Source organism: Aotus nancymaae, unplaced genomic scaffold (genome assembly GCF_030222135.1).
Source record: "Aotus nancymaae isolate 86718 unplaced genomic scaffold, 86718_ANA_hifiasm-v0.15.2.pri h1tg000036l, whole genome shotgun sequence".
Taxonomy (NCBI): Eukaryota; Metazoa; Chordata; class Mammalia; order Primates; family Aotidae; genus Aotus; species Aotus nancymaae.
The window spans coordinates 12,541,251-12,559,222 of record NW_026988450.1 but is presented as its reverse complement, the minus strand read 5'-3'; the positions used below and the strand labels follow the sequence as shown (position 1 = coordinate 12,559,222).

General features: G+C 39.1%; 1 protein-coding gene and 1 pseudogene across 10 annotated transcripts in view; both read left to right on the top strand.

Annotated features, from left to right (window-relative positions):
- The window catches only part of ASPH (aspartate beta-hydroxylase), a 221,692-nt gene that overhangs the window by 179,289 nt on the left and 24,431 nt on the right, over window positions 1–17,972 (top strand). For all 10 annotated transcript variants that reach the window (XR_010345529.1, XM_064384230.1, XM_064384227.1 and 7 more), the window contains one exon: window positions 17,253–17,388. Coding sequence is in view for 9 of the 10 variants with exons in the window: in XM_064384230.1 (XP_064240300.1) it covers window positions 17,253–17,388 (136 nt within the window). In the remaining variant the exon portion in view is untranslated. The remainder of the gene's footprint in view (window positions 1–17,252; window positions 17,389–17,972) is intronic.
- Window positions 10,113–11,294, top strand: LOC105724877 (NADH dehydrogenase [ubiquinone] flavoprotein 3, mitochondrial-like; annotated as a pseudogene).

The following is a 17,972-nucleotide window of genomic DNA, read 5'->3' as shown; positions in this document are numbered from 1 at the left end:
ACAAAGGCATTCTTTTTCTTGAAATTGTTACTGCTTAAGAGCGAAGGATATTTTGAATGTTCTCAGTTGCTGATGAAACCTCAAGCATTTAATTGCTTATAAAACATTGGGTAACGAGGCAGAACATCAGAATGGCAGAGGGAATGTCTTCATAAGTCTACCCCTCCACAAAAACACTGAGAAAAAAAACTCTGTACATTAACAAAGATATACAATAATTAGAGAAATATTTATTGAAGAAAAAACTGCTGAACCTCAATAAGAATAGCAGGGTTGGTGGGACAGTAACTTCAACTGCACCCAGCTATTCTTCCCAGCTCCAGGGTAGTCTAAAAACTGGCAGTCTCACAACACTGGAGCTGTGAAACCCACAGCTTTCAGGCACTAGTGGAGCCACGTCAGGTTTTTAGTGTCTCACAAAGTTCCATACCCAGAGCATTGTCACTATTCTAAACCTCTCTCTTGCTACCCGGAAAGCCACATTCTCAGGACATTGTTGTTATTTGTCCTCACTTGTAAGAAAAGCTCTACTCCCAGGCTATTAGTCAAAACAATCATTGGCAGGTGTTTTTGTTTGTTTGTTTGTTTGTTTTTACATTATAAGTGCCTGGAGCAACTACAGGTAAGGCTACAGGCAGTAGAGATTTTACAAAATTAATCCAGAAAGTCAGTAAACAAACAAATAGCAACAATGATAACAAAAATAAATGACAACAAATTTTAGGAGAGGAACAGAACTGATTTCCAGAATTGCCATATTATATTATCTAAAAAATGTCCAATTTCAACAAAAATTATATGATACACAGAGAAAGAGGAAAGTCTATATATACACAGAAAAGTGTACAGTCAATAAAATCTGTCCATGAGGAGCCCTGATGCTGAACTTACTAGACAAAGGCTTCAAATCAGCTATCATCAGTGTATTTAAGTAACTAAAGAAAACTGTGTCTAAAGACTTAAATTATTACAATGATGTCTCACCAAATAGAGAATTCCAGTGAAGAGACAGAAATTATTTAAAAAACCAAAAAAAAAAAACCCAAAAACCAAACAGATAATCTGGAGTCATAAAGTACAGTATCTTAATTTTAAAAATTCACTAGAGGGGCCCAAGACCAGATTTAAGCTGATAAAAGAAATAATCAACAAATTTAGAAATGGGTTCTTTAAGATTATTTATGCTGAGGAACAGAAGAAAAAAAAGAATGAAGAGAACAACCTATAAAGCACCATCAAGTGTACCAGCGTATGTGTGATGGAATCCTCAGAAGGAGAAGAGAGAGAGGTGGCAGAAGGACTATTTGAAAAACTAATGGCCAAAAGTCTCCCAAATTAGATACAAAGCATCAAGCTATACATTTGAGAAGCTCAATGAATTATAAGGAGGATAAACTCAGAAACATACCTAAGTACATCACAGTCAAATTGTCAAAATCCAAAGATAAAATGAGATCCTTTTTAAAGTTTATTTTCATTTTTATTTTACTTTTTCAAATTCTAATCTCAAATTTATAATCATACAAAATGAGATTCTTGAAAGCACACAGAAAGAGGACTTATTGTATAAAAGGAACCTTTCTTTTAAGATGAACAGCCAACTTGTCATCAGAAACCATAGAGGAGAGAAGGCAATGGATGACATTCAAATACTGAAAGGAAAAGACTGCCAACCAAGAATTCTACATCTAGCAAAATTAAGACATTTCCAGGCAAATAAACACCTGCATAATTTAATGCTAGATATTATTTTTTGCTCTACAATAAATAATAAATAAAGGCAGTTCTTCAGGTTGACATAAAAAGACACCAGATGATAATACAAATTCACATGAAGAAAAAGAAAAAGCATCATTATAAATAACTACATGAGTAAATGTAAAAGAGATAATATATGTATTTTTGTTAGCTTTTTCTTCTAATTTCAAAAACAATGCATAAAGCAATAAATGTAAAATGTGTGTTTATGGACTCATAGAAACATGTAATTTGTATGATAATAATGGCACAAAGGTGAAAGGGGAACAGATTTTGTTGGAACAAAAAAATTTCTGTATGCCCTTGAAATTATGTTAGCATTAAACTGAACTAGATTGTTTTAATCAAAGGTATTAATTATAGTGCCTAGGGCAACCACTAAGAAAATAACTTTAAAAAGTAGGGTAAAATTAACAACAAGGTAATTAAATGGCACACTAGTAAATATCTATCTGTTGTAAAGGAAGGCAGTAATGGAGGAACAGAGGAACAACAGCAACAAAAAGGAAATGACATTAAAAATGAATAACAAGATGGTAGACTTTATCAGCAATTACATTAAATGTGAGGAGATGAAATACTCCAATCAAAAAGTAGAGATTAACAAAATAGATTTTTAAAAAGTGATCCAATTCAGGCACACGTGGAACGTTAACCAGGACAGACTATATCCTAAGCCATAAAACAAGCCCCAACAAGTTTAAAAGCACAGAAATCATACAGAGCATGTTTACTGACCACAAAGGAATGAAATTAGGAATCATCACCTAAAAGTTCTCCTGTCCTCAAAATGTGTTTGCTTGCCAGTACCCCACTACTGCCCTCAAAGTTACTGACTTCTGCTTATATATCTTTTCTCATTCTCCTTTTTCACATCAAGTATTTTATTAAAATTCTTATTTCCTTGGGCTTTTTTTTTTTTCAGCCCTGCCTGTCTTAAACTCTGCTTTATTTAAGAAGAAAAGCAAGGCCAGAATGTTAATCATAGGGTCCTTAGTGTATGGAAGCTCAGTGTGTGTGGCATCACATGGTTACAACTCCATGCTGTGTGATTGTACTTTGAGAATTATCTTTATTTTGTAGAAATGTTAATTTATGACTTAAAAAAAAAGTGACGTCAAGATGACCACTTGACGGTAATGACTGTGACATTGAGAGAGCTGACTGTGTGAGGAATCCCAGAGTTCACTGACCTTTTAGTTGACAGACCCTGAACATCAAGATATTCTTCTGTTGTAATTTTCAAATTACAGATTGGACTATTTGGGTCATAGAGCATCACCTAGGTATTGACATCTTAAAGTGGAAACCCTCTAGATCTGGTAGCTGCAACATTTGGCCAAAATACTTTTAGAATAATTACCCAGAGTCTGGCCCTTGAGTGACTGTTAACTACCATGGATAGCGCATTTCCCTTTTTTATTTTTTTTCAATTCTTATTTTCAAAATTATACAGATGGGGTTTCACCATGATGCCCAGGCTGGTTTAAAACTCCAGAGCTCAAGCAATCCACTCATCTCCACCTCCCACAGTGCTGTGATTTACAGGCGTGAGCCACTGTGCCTGGCCTGATAGCACATTTTCATTCAACTTACTCTTACTGTATATTATAGTGAGACATAGAGTGCCGTTTTCTTGAAGGCAGGGGACAGTGTTCAGTAAAATGCATCATGTGTGTTTTCCCCGTTTGTTGAATTGTCATGGTTCTCCCTTATATTAGTCCGTTCTTGCACTGCTATAAAGAAATACCTGAAACTGGGTAATTTATAAAGAAAAAAGATTTCATTGGCTCACGGTTCTGCAGGCTGTGTAGGAAGCATGGTGGCTTCTGCTTCTGGGGAGCCCACAGGAAGCTTCCAATCACAGGAATCTTACATGGCAGGAGCAGGAGCATGAGAGCTGGGATGGGGGAGGTGTTGCACATGTGTAAACAACCAGATCTCACAAGAACTCATTCACTATCATGAGGACAGTACCAAGAGTGATGGTGCTGAAGTGTTCATGAGAAATCCGCCCCCATGGTCCAGTCTCCTCCCTCCAGGCCCTACCTCTGACATTGAGGATTACAATTGAACATGAGATTTGGATGGGGACACACATCCAAACAATGTCACCTCTCATTGTGCAAATATAATTTGGCAGCTCTAGCTCTAGCACTAGGAGTGTGGAGAGGCTATTCAGCTCAATGAAAAAATTAGAGAAAAATATTCCAGTAGAGTTTTCTCTTTTCAGCTTATTTTCCTTAAAATTGAGTAGGTTGTTGCCCAAATCACAACCATCAAAGCACCAAGTGCCTTGGGTTATTTAACATAGAAATGGAAACAAAAATGGATTAAGGCTTTCGCTGTGGTAAAAATGGAAAAGATCTCTTACAGTTAGAGAATAGCCATCATAGCTTAACAGTTTTACTCTTCCCTCTTCAGGATTAACTATTTGATCCATCTATTTGATCCACACTAATTTAGATGTAAACACACATTCATAGAAAACATTATAGTAACATTGAAAACACAACCACCAATAGCAACTGAAAACTGTTACAGTAGGTAGCTAGTCAGGTATGAGCAGGGCAGGAGAGGGATGGACACACACACACACACACACACACACACACACATATGCACACACCTGGAAGTGTTGGGTGACCATCACATGATGGTCAGGTGGTTGTTAACTTTTCTGGAAAGTAATAACTGGTCACAGCCGGCACCAGGGAAAGGCAGTCTCCTAATAGATGGAAAACACCTGAAATTGACCAGCAGCTTCCCAGTAAGATCTCAGCAGTGGGGAGAAGTAACCATAATCCCGGAAGTATAACCTCAAGCCAAGAGGTCGAGCCAGGCATTTGGCCTCTCAGCCTGCTTGGCCCTCTTCCAGGTGTACTTTCCTTCCTTCCTTTCCTTATGGCTCTAAAGCTTTTTAACAAACTTTCACTCCACTTGAAAATTTGCCTCAGTCTCTCCTGCTGCCTTAGGCCCAAGTTGAATTCTTTCTTCTGAGGAGGCAAGAATTGAGGTTGCTGCAGACCCGTACAGATAACTACGACTGGTAGCATATGCAAATATAATATATAAATACATGTGTTTGTAAGATATAATAGGTATACAAATATATAATATATTAAAAATGTATATATATATTTTATATGTGTATACATATAAATATATGCATATTACATATATATATATAATATGTATATAAATATAATATAGGCTCAGATGGGTAAAAAGACTTGCCCAAAGTATCAGAGCTGACAGCAAGCTAATATATATGTTAAAAAATATATATGGACTGGGCGCGGTGGCTCACACCTGTAATCCCAGCACTTTGGGAGGTTGAGGTGGGTGGATTACGAGGTCAAGAGATCGAGACCATCCTGGTCAACGTGGTGAAACCCCGCCTCTACTAAAAATACAAAAAAATTAGCTGGGCATGGTGGCGCATGCCTGTAATCCCAGCTACTCAGGAGGCTGAGGCAGGAGAATTGCCTGAACCCAGGAGGCAGAGGTCGCGCCATTGCACTCCAGCCTGGGTAACAAGAGCGAAACTCCGTCTCAAAAAAAAAAAATAATATATATATTTTTTGAGACGGAGTTTCACTGTGTCGCCTGGGCTGGGGTGCAGTGGTGTGATCTCGGCTCACTGCAACCTCCACCTCCAGGTTCAAGTAATTCTCATTCCTTACCCTCCCAAGTGACTAGGATTACAGGCGCCCACCACCGTGTGCAGCTAATTCTTGTATTTTTAGTAGAGATGGATTTCACCATGTTGGCCAGGCTGGTCTCAAACTCCTGACCTCAGGTGGTCCTCTTGCCTTGGCCTACTAAAGTTCTGGGATTATAGGCATGAGCCTCCACACCTGGCCTAAAATATATCTTTTGTATTTGTTTGTCCTGCTACCTAACTCTGCATTCATCACTGAGAAAAAGGAAAGCTCTTGCATTCTTTCTCAGTTTTTCAGAGCAGCTTCTTGGGTATAAACAAACAACATCACAGATAAGTTTGCCTCTCTTCACACTGTAGTTTTATTTCAGTTGGAATAGTGCCCAGTAATACTTTGCCAGTGGTCTGACATAGCGCATTGGAATGATTGATTAGAATAGCACTCTGTCACTTTCCTTCAGACTCTAGCTTTTATTAATTAAGAAATCCACTGTGTATGAACGACTTTGCCTAGACAAAAATAAGACTTACACAGCACTAAATTAGTGGTTCAGCATTTCTTTATTCATAATTAAATATTTGAATTTTTTCACTGGACTGCTTTTGAAATGAAATAGTTTGAGAAAGAAGCAAAAATGTCAGATTGATAGTGGAATTAAGCTGTAAATTAAGAGGATTAATAGTTTATATAATTTACTTTTATGTAAAAGGAAATATAATATCAAGAAGTACTGAAAGCAATTTCTTAAGATTAACATAATAGCTTAGTCTTATCTTTCTACATCAAACTTTAAACTATTTGGGTTCCAATGACACTTTCGCCGAAGATGACAACAAAACAAAGGTTGGAGTGTGTAGTTTGATAATGACATGACTTAAAGGTGAACTTTTCAAAAGGAATCCATAATTAGAAACAGATTCGTTTTGCTGTCAGCTCTGACACTTTGGGCAAATCCTGTTACCCATCTGAGCCTGTTTTTTTATCTCTAAATTCAAAACAATTACCTCAGTTCCTCTTCTACCATGAGGATTTGTAAGGCTCAAAACACACAACAAAATGAAACCCTCCATCATGCGAGCCCTTAACAAGAGTCCAGACAGCTGAGGCAACAGGGTGGCCTATGATGAATTATGGCAGTAGAGCAAAAGAACACAGTGTTTTATATTCTTTGAGTTATTTCATACAAAGAGTTTTTTTGTTGTTGTTGTTCCTGAAAGCAAAATCAGTGAGTTTTCATTATTTGTCAATGTGGAAAAAAAAAAGACCTACAAATTGGCTTTATCTCTGACCCTCTTTGGGAACTCACATAGCACAGTGTTTGATATTTCAGAATAATTGCAAACTATACCTGTAGATTGGTACTCCATTTGGGGTTCTAAAATGTTTAATTCAGTAGGTCATGATTTGTCTCAATATGCTACACAGATAGATGTCTCAAATGTGCATATGTGCTTTGGGAGGCTAAGGCAGGAGGGTCACTAGAACCAGCCTGGGCAATGTAGCAAGACCCCACTGCTACCAAAAAAAAAAATTTAGCCAGACATGGTGGTGTGCACCTGTAGTCTCAACCACTTGGGATGCTGAGGCAGGAGGTTCACTTGAGCCCAGGAGTTTGAAACTGGAGTGAGTTATGATTGTGCCACTGCACTCCAGCCTGGGTAACAGATCAAGACCCTGTCTCTTAGGAAAAATGTGCATATGCACATACACATTATAGGCAGTTTGTTTATCTCTTTATCAAGCAATTTGTTGCTTATGTCCACAGAAAGTTTCAGCTGCCTGAAATTAGGGACTGTGGGGCTGCTACTCTAGCATCACTCACTCAGGAGGTCCCTCAGTGTACTGTTCCTAGCAGGTACGTGAGACATGAAGAGGACTCCCCATCTTCCCTTTACCTTCTCTGACTGATAGGGCGGACTGGCTTCCCTGCCTGTCTGACCTAATGTATGAGGAATATGGGTCTCTTCTGCCATCTGAGTCCTTGAAGCCCTCAGGCTGGTTGTTTATCCTGGCAACCTGGACTATCTTTTCTCCTTCCTCTCAGGAGAAGCAGTCCTTTCTCTCTCACTATCTAAAATGAGCAAAATGCAGTTCTCCAAGACTCTCCTGTAGCCCCAGTGCTAGGTGGCTTATGTTACCATCTTCCTTCAGCAAGGATGCTGAGAGACTGAATTCACAGACAGCAGCCAGACTTTATGCAACAATAGAACTTTGACCCACAACCTGCAGTAACCTGCCTAGGAAACCCATCCCTTATCTACAATAAACAGCCCAGGAAACCAGCCAGCTCTAAGTCAGACTTGCAGGAAGCCAGAATTCTGTCTCTAGTAACAATCCAGGAAGCTACATAATCACTTCTGTAACAATCACAATAGCCCTATATAGCCAGGATTTGATTAATAACTAATAGCTTCCCTGAATTTTGTCCACAGTTCCAACTTAAGACCAACCAGAGAAAGCCAAATATGTACCCCTCCTCTAGTCTCGTAGGATGTTCTGCTTCTAGTTAGCCACCTCCAGCCTCCTCAGGCCAACAGCCCCTACTCAGAGCATGCCTGAAGGCTTCTCTTCTTTTTATACAGCTTTCCTACTTGTCTGCCTGCCTTTAGAATGTCTGCCAAAACACAAGTGACAGTGGCTGACTCCCTTGGTATAGCAAGCTTAGAATAAATAGCCTTTGTGTTTCTCACTTCACTGACTTATTTCCACAATAAGAAATGTCACCTGTTGGCTGGCATAGTGGCTTATGCCTGTAATCCGGGTACTTTGAGAGGCTGAGGTGGGCAGATCACGAGGTCAGGAGATCAAGATCATCCTGGCTTACATGGTGAAAACCCATCTCTACTAAAAATACAAAAAATTATCCGGGCATGGTGGCATGTGCCTGTAATCCCAGCTACTTAAGAGGCTGAGATAGGAGAATCACCTGGAGGTGGAGGTTGCAGTAAGCTGAGATCGTGCCACTGCAGTCCAACGTGGGTGACAGAGCGAGAAAGAAAGAAAAGAAAGGAAGGAAGGAAGGAGGGAAGGGAGGGAGGGAAGGAAAGAAAAGAAGAAAAGAACCGTCACCTGTTTTCTTTTATCTGTATATTCAAACTTGAAAAACAAGAAGATCTAATCATCAAAATGCATTAGGACCAGTGAGAGATTACTTCTTTAACGCTACCAGTTTCCTTAGAGGTGTTGTTAGAATTATGGCAAAGATAATTTGCTGCAATAGCCTTACAGTCACTCAGTGTTTGATTTAATAACCTCAGCACCCAGGGTGATGCCCCCCATCCTGGGATGTTGTTTCTAAGGCAGATTACACTGCTGCTCGTCTTACCATGTTTAGAGTATAGGCATGTTTTGGCTAAAATCTAAGCAAGCTGATTTTATCTCTAAAAAACAAGATACATAATTCCTCAAATAATAACAAGCATATTCTTAACCATTAGATAAAATTTAGTATGCATTATACTAATGCACAATTGTTATCAATTCATTCTAACTCCATTTTAATACATAACATAGACTTTGCCAAGAATAGCCTTTGATCACATCTTTTTTCTCGATGTAGAGTCAGAATCTTTCAAGGAATGTATAAAACTCTGGGACTTTTCTCAGTTTTCAATGTCTGTTTCCTTAATGCCTTTTTTTCTTAACAGCTAGTCACAGTTACTTACCTAATCTTGCTTATGTTACACTGAACCCTAAGAGTTGTTGTTTTGTTCACATGTTAAAAACAGCTCTTCCTGCATTTCTTCATAACTGTTTTATTTTGCTCCTGCGAATTTACCTTTTCCCACTTAGATGTGAATATAATCTTGATCTCCTTCCATCTGCTATTTGCTTTTATAGCTAGAGCTTTTTCAAACTTGAATCTGCATAAGTGTTATGGGATGAACCGTTGCTCCCCACACTTCCTACTCTGAAATTCTACTCCCCGGGACCTCAGAATGTCTGACTGTTTTAAGATACTGTGTTTGGACCTGTAAAGAGATAGTGAAGTTAAAAAGAGGCCATTTGGATGGGCCCAAGTCCTGTCTGATTGGTGTCCTTATAAGAAGAGGAACTTTGGACACACAGACACCCAGGATGCATGCCCACCACGTCACATGGGTACAGTGAGAAGATGGTCTTCTGTAAGCCAAGGAGAGAGGCCTCGAAGGAAACCGAACTTGCTGACCTTGATCTTGGACTTCTAGCCTCCAGAACTGTGAGAACATAAATTTCCGTTGTTTAAGCCACCCAGTCTGTGGTGCTTTGTCACGGCTGCCCTAGCAAATTATTACCATTAGTGACTTTCCTTTGTAACTCCCCTTACTGAGCAATGTGTACTAACTGCCTCAGCAAAAACATTTCTCTGAATGGTCCTATTTTCCTACATAGAAGAAAATATTTAAAGCTCAGTTAGACCAATAATGATTGATTAGAACAAAATTAAAATGATTTCATGTCAAGCTTCAAGTATCACTTTTATCATCATCTGAGCATGTCATGGAACTGAGGATATACTAACCATGTGATGCAAGGAAAGTGTATCAGCCAAGAGGCAAAAATGAATCAGGTCATAAGAAATCAATGTATGGATTAGCAGAGTTTGATTCAAAATGTAAAGTATGATGCTGATAATTTTTTTTAACTTTCTACTGTATATCTCTAGCATGTGGAATATCAATAATTTAAGTGTGATGATCTTCTAAAAATGTATTTGAAAGATTGGTAAAGGGTTTTGCAGGCTAATAGGATTTTCTTTCTAAGCATCACTAGACAGTTGGGTTACATATTACAAGATTTGACTAGTCTAGGAAAAAAGGAGATATACGGTAAAAAAAAAAATCAACTATTAGAGATATATGGAAAATATGAGTGAAGAAGGATTAAACAAAGCCGAACACATGTGTTTATAACAGCCCCCACCTGAAAACTCACTTAAATGACAATACAAGAATAAAATTGTACAATGGTATTTTTAAAGGGAGACAGTAGCAGGTGAACAGTGTCAGCATGCAATTTTGAAAGTGGAAAACAGAAGCATGTGATTTGGCAGATCCAAGACAGGAACTCTAGTAATTACAGAGAAACTTCCAAAGAAGAAATTCAAGGTACCTGGTACTACAGCAACTCAAGAAACTGCATGACCTCAAAGAATAGGCTTATCTATGCTGACATTTTAGGATCCCCAGTTAAAAAAAAAAAAAACTGTTTTGACAGTGCACCCGACGTGGAGGACTGTCAGACACAGGCCCTGCCCTTTCACCAGATGTCCAGCTGTTGCCTCAGTTTTATAGAACTGACGGGCAAGAATCACCAAACATTAAGGAGATTTTCTCTGCGTGATGAGGATGCAGAGGAAAGGGAACACATGTACACTGTTGGTGGAAATGTAAACTGGTGCAGCCATAATGGGAAACCACGTGGAGGTTCCTGAAAAAATTAACATGAAAGATGAACAAAAGCACTCGGCCCAGTGGCCGGGTGTTCAGGCACGGGTGTGCGCTCAGCTGCCGTGGCCCAGCCTAGAGCACCTGCTGTCACTGACATGGTGGCCCCGCTTTTGCTGTGACAAAGACGAGATGGGGCGCTGAAGACTCTCCTCCCTAAAGCCCATGTGTTTCAAGGACTTTCTTCTACAGTTTCTTTGTCTGCGGAATCAGGGAAGAGTGAAAAGGGTCAGCCACAGAATCCCAAGAAAAAGTTCACCAAAAAAGCCAGCCCCAATGCCTGCTGAGTCACTTCACAACACTACCTACAAAAACCTCCAGCATCATGACTACCCCACATACACCTTCTTAGACCTAAACGTCAACCTCTCAAAATTCAGGATGCCTCAGCCCTCCTCAGGCCAGGAATCACCTCAACACTGAGGGCCCTTGGTGTGAAGATGAACCTTGCACCGTCTCTGCTGCATCCTGGAGTGGCTATTTACTATAGCCAAGATATGGGAACAACCTAAATGTCTATCAACAGGTGAATGAAGAAAAACTGTGACATATAAACACAATAGGATATGCTCAGCCTTTAAAAAGAAGGATATCCTGCCATGTGCAACAACATGAATGAATCTGGAGGACATTATGCTAAGTGAAGTAAGCCAGATATAGAAAGACAAATATTGTGTGATATCACTTATATGTGGCATCTAAAAAAGTCAGACTTATAGAAGCAGAGAGTAGAGCAGTGGTTGCTGGGGGGTGGGGAATGGGATAAATGGGGAGATGTTGGTCAAAGAGTACAAACTTTCAGCTATAAGATGAACAAGTTCTGGGCTTCTAATGTACAGCATGGGTGGTGCTTAATGTGTTAGTTTGATTGTGGTAATAATTACAGTGTATATCAAATCATTGCCTTGTTCACTTTGACTATATTCAATCTCTGTCAACTATATGTTTTTAAAATAAAATAATATCATAGTAGATAAGAAAAAAATTATAAAACAAAATTATTTACTAACAAAATTAATTTATGACCTAAATACCTAACCATACATACTCAAACCTTCAATCAGGTATAAGAGCTTGAGACACTTCTGGAATTCAATTTTACCTGCGGTGTGTCCTTCCTCAGGAGCAACTAGAATCCAGTAAATAGGGAGTTCAGTACCAGGCAGAGGCCAAGGGGAATTCCACGTCATCATTGTCTAGCAAGTTCAAACAGCAGCTGATCCAGATCAGAGCAAAGCAAATGGCTGTGTGAAGGTTATCTTCAGAAAAAGACAAAAAAGCAAGGAAGTCATCAATTTATAATGTTTTCGGTAAAAGGTAGAATAAAAGCATCAAGGGATTGTATAGCACTATTTCAGAGTTAGTGAAGAAATAGTGTGAAGTGCATTAGAAAATAAAGCCAATGCAAAGGGGGCAGAAAAAAATGCTGTATGTGACATGAAGTGTAATCATTACAACTCAAGTCAAGTGTGAATGATACCTGATTGTCATAATATTATAAAACCTGAATGTGAATTCGCACTGATATATGAAAGATTTGTGAAATTAACTATATTACAAGGATGAAGATGGAAGACATTAAATTCAGTTGTTAACCTTCTATCATAGATGAGTGATAATGCCTCAAATTAATAAATCGAGAATACCAATATAAACATGCTGTTCAGATATAAGCCAGTTAATAACAGAATAAATATTTTAAATAATTAGCTGGGGGTTAGACTGAGGATTGGGGAAAAGCTGGGGAAGAGACTGCAGTTTTCATTATAAAGACCTGTAATAATATTTGACTTTAAAAAATGTGTATTTTTTAATTGAATAAAAACATTAGAAAAATAGTTACATAAAAACAAGTTAGGCTTTAGTTTGCTTCTCAAGAGAAAGTCTTTCTACAAGAAGTCAATTTTAAGAGAATATTTTAAAAATAGAACTTACTTTAATTTGATGTTACGGAGAAAGTACAGCATCCAGGTGACATGAGCAGGTTGTCTGGGGAGATGAGGAAACTGCTCCTAACTGGATGCAGGGCTGGGATTCAGGAGAGCTGGGCATGCTGTGGGATTCATGAGATCAGAACTGGGAAGTCCATTTATCATGCCTAGAGTGAAAAATGTAGTTAAGGGGTAACTAGTGAAGCACATGCAGAGGTGGCTTTGTGAAGCCATGTGGCACTGTAGAAAGAATCAGACCTCTGCTTTCTAAAGTCTCTTTTGCCACAAGAAGAAATGGGAATTTAGAAGCTGTTGTCTTTTGGGCAGCCAACTCAAATACCAAAGAGATTATTTTCTCTCTTCAGTTTTATGAAATGGATGAATTTAGAGTCAAGGGAGTAATATTTCAGGAGAGACTTTTACAAATGTAGGCATTGTCTGCTGTTTGTGAGCCTTCAAGTTTTTCGTTAAAATTCCCTAAAAACTGAGTTGTTTGCCATTAAGACAACTGGGTGGTATTACTGTAGAGAAAATTCATATTCTCTCTCCCTCTCCCTCTCTCCTACACACACATACACTGATGTATGTTTGTGTCTCCCCCAAATTCATCTGTTGAAACTTAACTCCCGAGGTGATGGTATTAAGAGGTGGGGCTGTGGGTAATGATTATGCCTTAAGGGCAAAGCCTTCATGAACAGGATTAGTGCCCTTATGAGTCCCCAGGGAGTATGGTTGTCCCATCCACTATTTGTGGAGGCAGCTAGGAGGTATCATCTATGAACCAGAAAGTGGCCCTCACCAGAATCGAATCTGCCAACATCTTGAGTTTGGACTTCTCATACTCCAGAACTGTGGGAAATAAATTTCTGTCATTTATAAGCTACCAGTTTATGGTATTTTGTTTTTGTCCTGAATAGACACACACACATGCCGAGTGTAATTAGGTTTGATCTTTAATTTCCTCTAACCATGTGAATATTATATTATATGATTCCTTGGTTTGCACTTAAAAACATTCTTAGGTCCCATCCCAGATTTCCCCCAAATGCCCATAAAAGCCCCTGTCACATCTTTCTGAAGTTGGAAAACACCTTCAAGCACATATCACCAGGCTTAACTGGTGGGATCTTTTGGTTCCCTCAATTTTCCCCACTTGTGAAAGATGTTGAACTGTCTTTGAGGCATGCCCTCTGCATGGTGCTCACCGGGGAGCATGCTGCTCCCTAAGCACCTTGTAAGTACTCCTGACCAGTGCCCGCAGTCACAGGTACCCAGTAAATCTCTGAGACCAGGATGCTGTGGTACCTCACAATTGCTCTTATGCTCAAGGGGAGCAGGGCGCCTTGAGTCCACCACAGCCTGAAATCCCTGTGCCTGAGTGTGAACCTCTCTAATAATCAAGGGGGAGATAGTACAGAGGGGTTTTGGTACCAGCTGTGCTGACCACTAGACTGTGGGATTTAGGCTTATTAACCACACTAGGAGTCATTTCATCATCCCTAAGCTGAAGAAATTTCAAAAACAGTGTGGTTCCTTCCCAGTGTAAAATTCTCTAAGAAAGCATTGAACTCAAAAGAGAAAATAGTAAGTGACTGTTTTATAACCAAAATGGACTAGATAGTACTGAGTTAGTAGTACTAGTTAGTACTGAACATATCTAGTGGCATATTAGGGCAGGTGTTCAGAGACACCCTTCTGTACCAGTTTGCCCCATTTGAGCATGAGTCTGTCATCCAATACATATGTGCCACACATAACAAGGAAAAGCCAAAACATTTTTTAAAAAATTATTACTATTCACAGAAAAGTACCTTGGCAACATTTTCCAGGGGAGGCTGGGGTGAAGAGGCAGGAAGGGCAATGTTTTATATATAAAAGATGTCTATTCTTAAGTAAAAAATGTGAAATTATACTGAGTGATGCAATCACTTTAACATTTTTCCCTAGGGCTTTTGCCCTATTTTAGTAACAAAAGATCAGCTGTTTCCAACCATGCCCCTAAATCAGCTTTCTAAAGAAATAAAAGAATCTTCTAAAATACCAGGAGGGAATAAAGGAAGAGGTTGTCCTTATAAGGCACCAATAACCTCATTTGAAAAGTAATTTCATGTGTTAGAGAAGCAATTCTCCCCTTGTCTGTGTGACAATTTAACAAGAATCTAACAGATTTATCTAGCAACTTGAACAAGTGACAATATCCAGAGTGAGTTGTTGGCAATTGAGGTGCGTTTGGGAAGATGTGAGCATACAGCAAAATCCTGGGATGCATTTTTTTTTTTCTTTTCCATGGTCTTGGGATTTTTTACATAATGGTGGTATGCTCTCAATCTGTGGATCTGACAAAGTAAGGGCTTTTGAATGACCCTTTATTGTAGTGTGATCTTTGTCTTGTTCTTCATGAACTGCCTACTTGGGATGAAGCAATATGGAAACTAGTTGGTGGACAGAGCCCTAAACCTGGATAAATATTCAGGACCACTCTAAGCTGGGCAGTGGTAGTAGCAGGTATCGATGTAGTCAAACTATGCCCTTAGTTGGCAGACAAAATGAACTCCCTTTGGCTCAAAAGTTAAAAGCAGTCATGCAGGTCATGCTCTCTGTGTCCTTGGAAAGTGTTGCAGAACCTGTTTTTCTGCAACCAAGTCAAAGAACATTTTTTGAAAACAACTACAACTGGAAATTCTTCCAACTGACCACCAACGACCACCTAGCACCAAGCAACCAAGCAACCACCTAGAACCAGCCAATTAGCCACCAGAGACCAGCGATCTGCAGCTTAAAGGCCATCCAATCAAGATTCTTCCTCACTCCCAACACCCCTCACTTGCCCTCCCCTGGAGTTTTGGCCTTTGTCATCTCCTTCTCCCCAACCCTTCCTGGGAGAGCACTTTCCCACGCTGCATCTCCCTAATCTGCAGATTGCTTTTGAAAAATAAAGTTCTCATTTGGCCTGCACAAATCTCATTGGTCTTTTGTTAATAATATTAACACGAATTAATGCATACATGTCATAAAATTATCAAATCAATATCTAACCAAAATCTATTTCTTGCCCTAAAATATTTTAATAACTAATGTTTTCATGTGATATAAAAAGTATTCCCTTGTTTGGTTGTGGCTGGCACCATGTTTCCACACAGATGTCTGTGTCAGAGCCCTCTGGCTGTGCAGCCATCCCGACTCCACATCACTTTCTCATGTGAAATCATGAGTTTACAGAGGAAGGCTTCGTAAAAACAAAAACAAAAAAACACTTTACACGTTACACATTACACACTTTACACATTATATCGTGCTTTTCTCTAATAATTGATCATCGTGCTTGATTAATTCAAAAGATAGAGAACCATGTTTTACAAAGAAAATCAGAGTATGCAACTTGTTTTCCATTTTTGCATCAAAATCTGGTTTTGGGTTTGTAACTTATTAGTTCTAGTCCTATGCTCGAGTCACTTAAAATATATCTGTCCCTGATTCTTGTTGAAATCAGCTAACATGTTCCTCCCTGTTCATGAATCCATATACTTAACTATTTCATCCACTTCTCATAGAACATAGAAATGATTGAAATTATTAACATTTCAAAATTCTGGTTTATCTGTACAGCTTTGTCTCTTTCCTAAAGTGGGAACGCTGTTTTTTTGCTTGTCTCCTGATGGAAATCCATCTTAGTTTGCTGCTCAGATGCTCACCTTTGCCTTCTCCTCTACTCACCCCACTGTCCCCAACTCCCAGTCCTAATCAACAGCCAGTGTGATGGTACAGATTACCCAGAGGATCTTCCACAGGATCTACTGTCACCTGCCTGGCCGCTCCTAGTCTCTGCTGGTCATGAGCTCCTTTTCTGGAAGGGGTTAAGGCTCCCTCATAATTGAAAAGTCAAGGAAATGTTTTTGTTTGGTTGAATTCTAAACACTAGTGCACATATTTGTTTTGCTTTGCTGTTAATTATATATACCAAATTCTCCAATGGACATTTCTGATACCATTGAATGTTTAACTAATGTTGACCATCTTTAATGGCATCTTTGTAAGGAACTCTGTTGAAAGGTGAAATTAAGTCTATGATTTGTGTTCCAGTTTGGAGGCTGAAGTGTCATGTGGTGGAGCTTGTTACAGTGTATTGATCTAATCTGATCAACAAGATCAGCACCTTGTTAGGTTGCTGTTTCAAAAAAAAAAGTCTCTAGGCAAAACTTAAATTGTGGAGAGGATTATACTCTGAAATTTCTAGGAGTTACTGAAATTGTTATGTTGCAAAAACATTTTATTTAGAAAAATCATGAGATTTGGTTTTTTTATACCTGTGACAAGAAGTCCCAGAGGAAATTGAAATATAAGCAATCTAGATAAGGCAAAAATTTCATTCCTTTCTGAAACAAACAAACCTCAAAAAAAAAAAAAAAAAAGTCATTATGAGGTGCTCCACCAGGCCCGTTTTCATTTTAGTAAAGCCAGAATCTTCTCTCTAGTCTTTAGAAAGAAACTGGAAGTTAATCCGAGATGAAGGTCTTGCAGTGATGGATAAAGCCAAAGGTCTTTTCCTACCTGAGGATGAAAACCTGAGGGAAAAAGGGGACTGGAGCCAGTTCACACTGTGGCAGCAAGGTGAGCTTCTGACTTCTAGATGGTTCTCTGCAGCCAGAACCTGATGGGAAGTGGGTACTGATGAGAGTCTTCTGGTGATGCCCCCCAGAGCTGGGATTCCCAGGCTTAAATGAGGAGCCCAAAAAAAGCTAGATTTTTAAAATCCATTCATTGTTTTTGAAAACTACTTCTGAGCCCTTATTTGTATGTGAGTAGGTATATAGCTGTGTGTGTATATCCACATGTATATTTGGATAACTTTATGAATAGTGTTCTGATTTTCTGGTCTTTCCTCTTGAATGATGTGTTACTGACTGTAACCCTACGGTGTAGGCATAACTGAAAAGTCTAGCAGGTGTTATCAGTGTATTAGAAAGTTATGTCCCTGAGCGTCATTTGTTCCCGTAAAATGGAGATGAGGTTGCATGGCAAAATGACATCAACACGGATGAGAGCTGATAAAAATGGTAAATCAATTGTAGCTGCTGCATCAGCTCTTCAGGAGTAGGAAGTGGTCCATATGAACTTCATATATTTTTAGCTTAACCCAGGTCCAGGCACACATATGGGGCTCCAGTGTGTGTGTGTGTGTGTGTGTGTGTGTT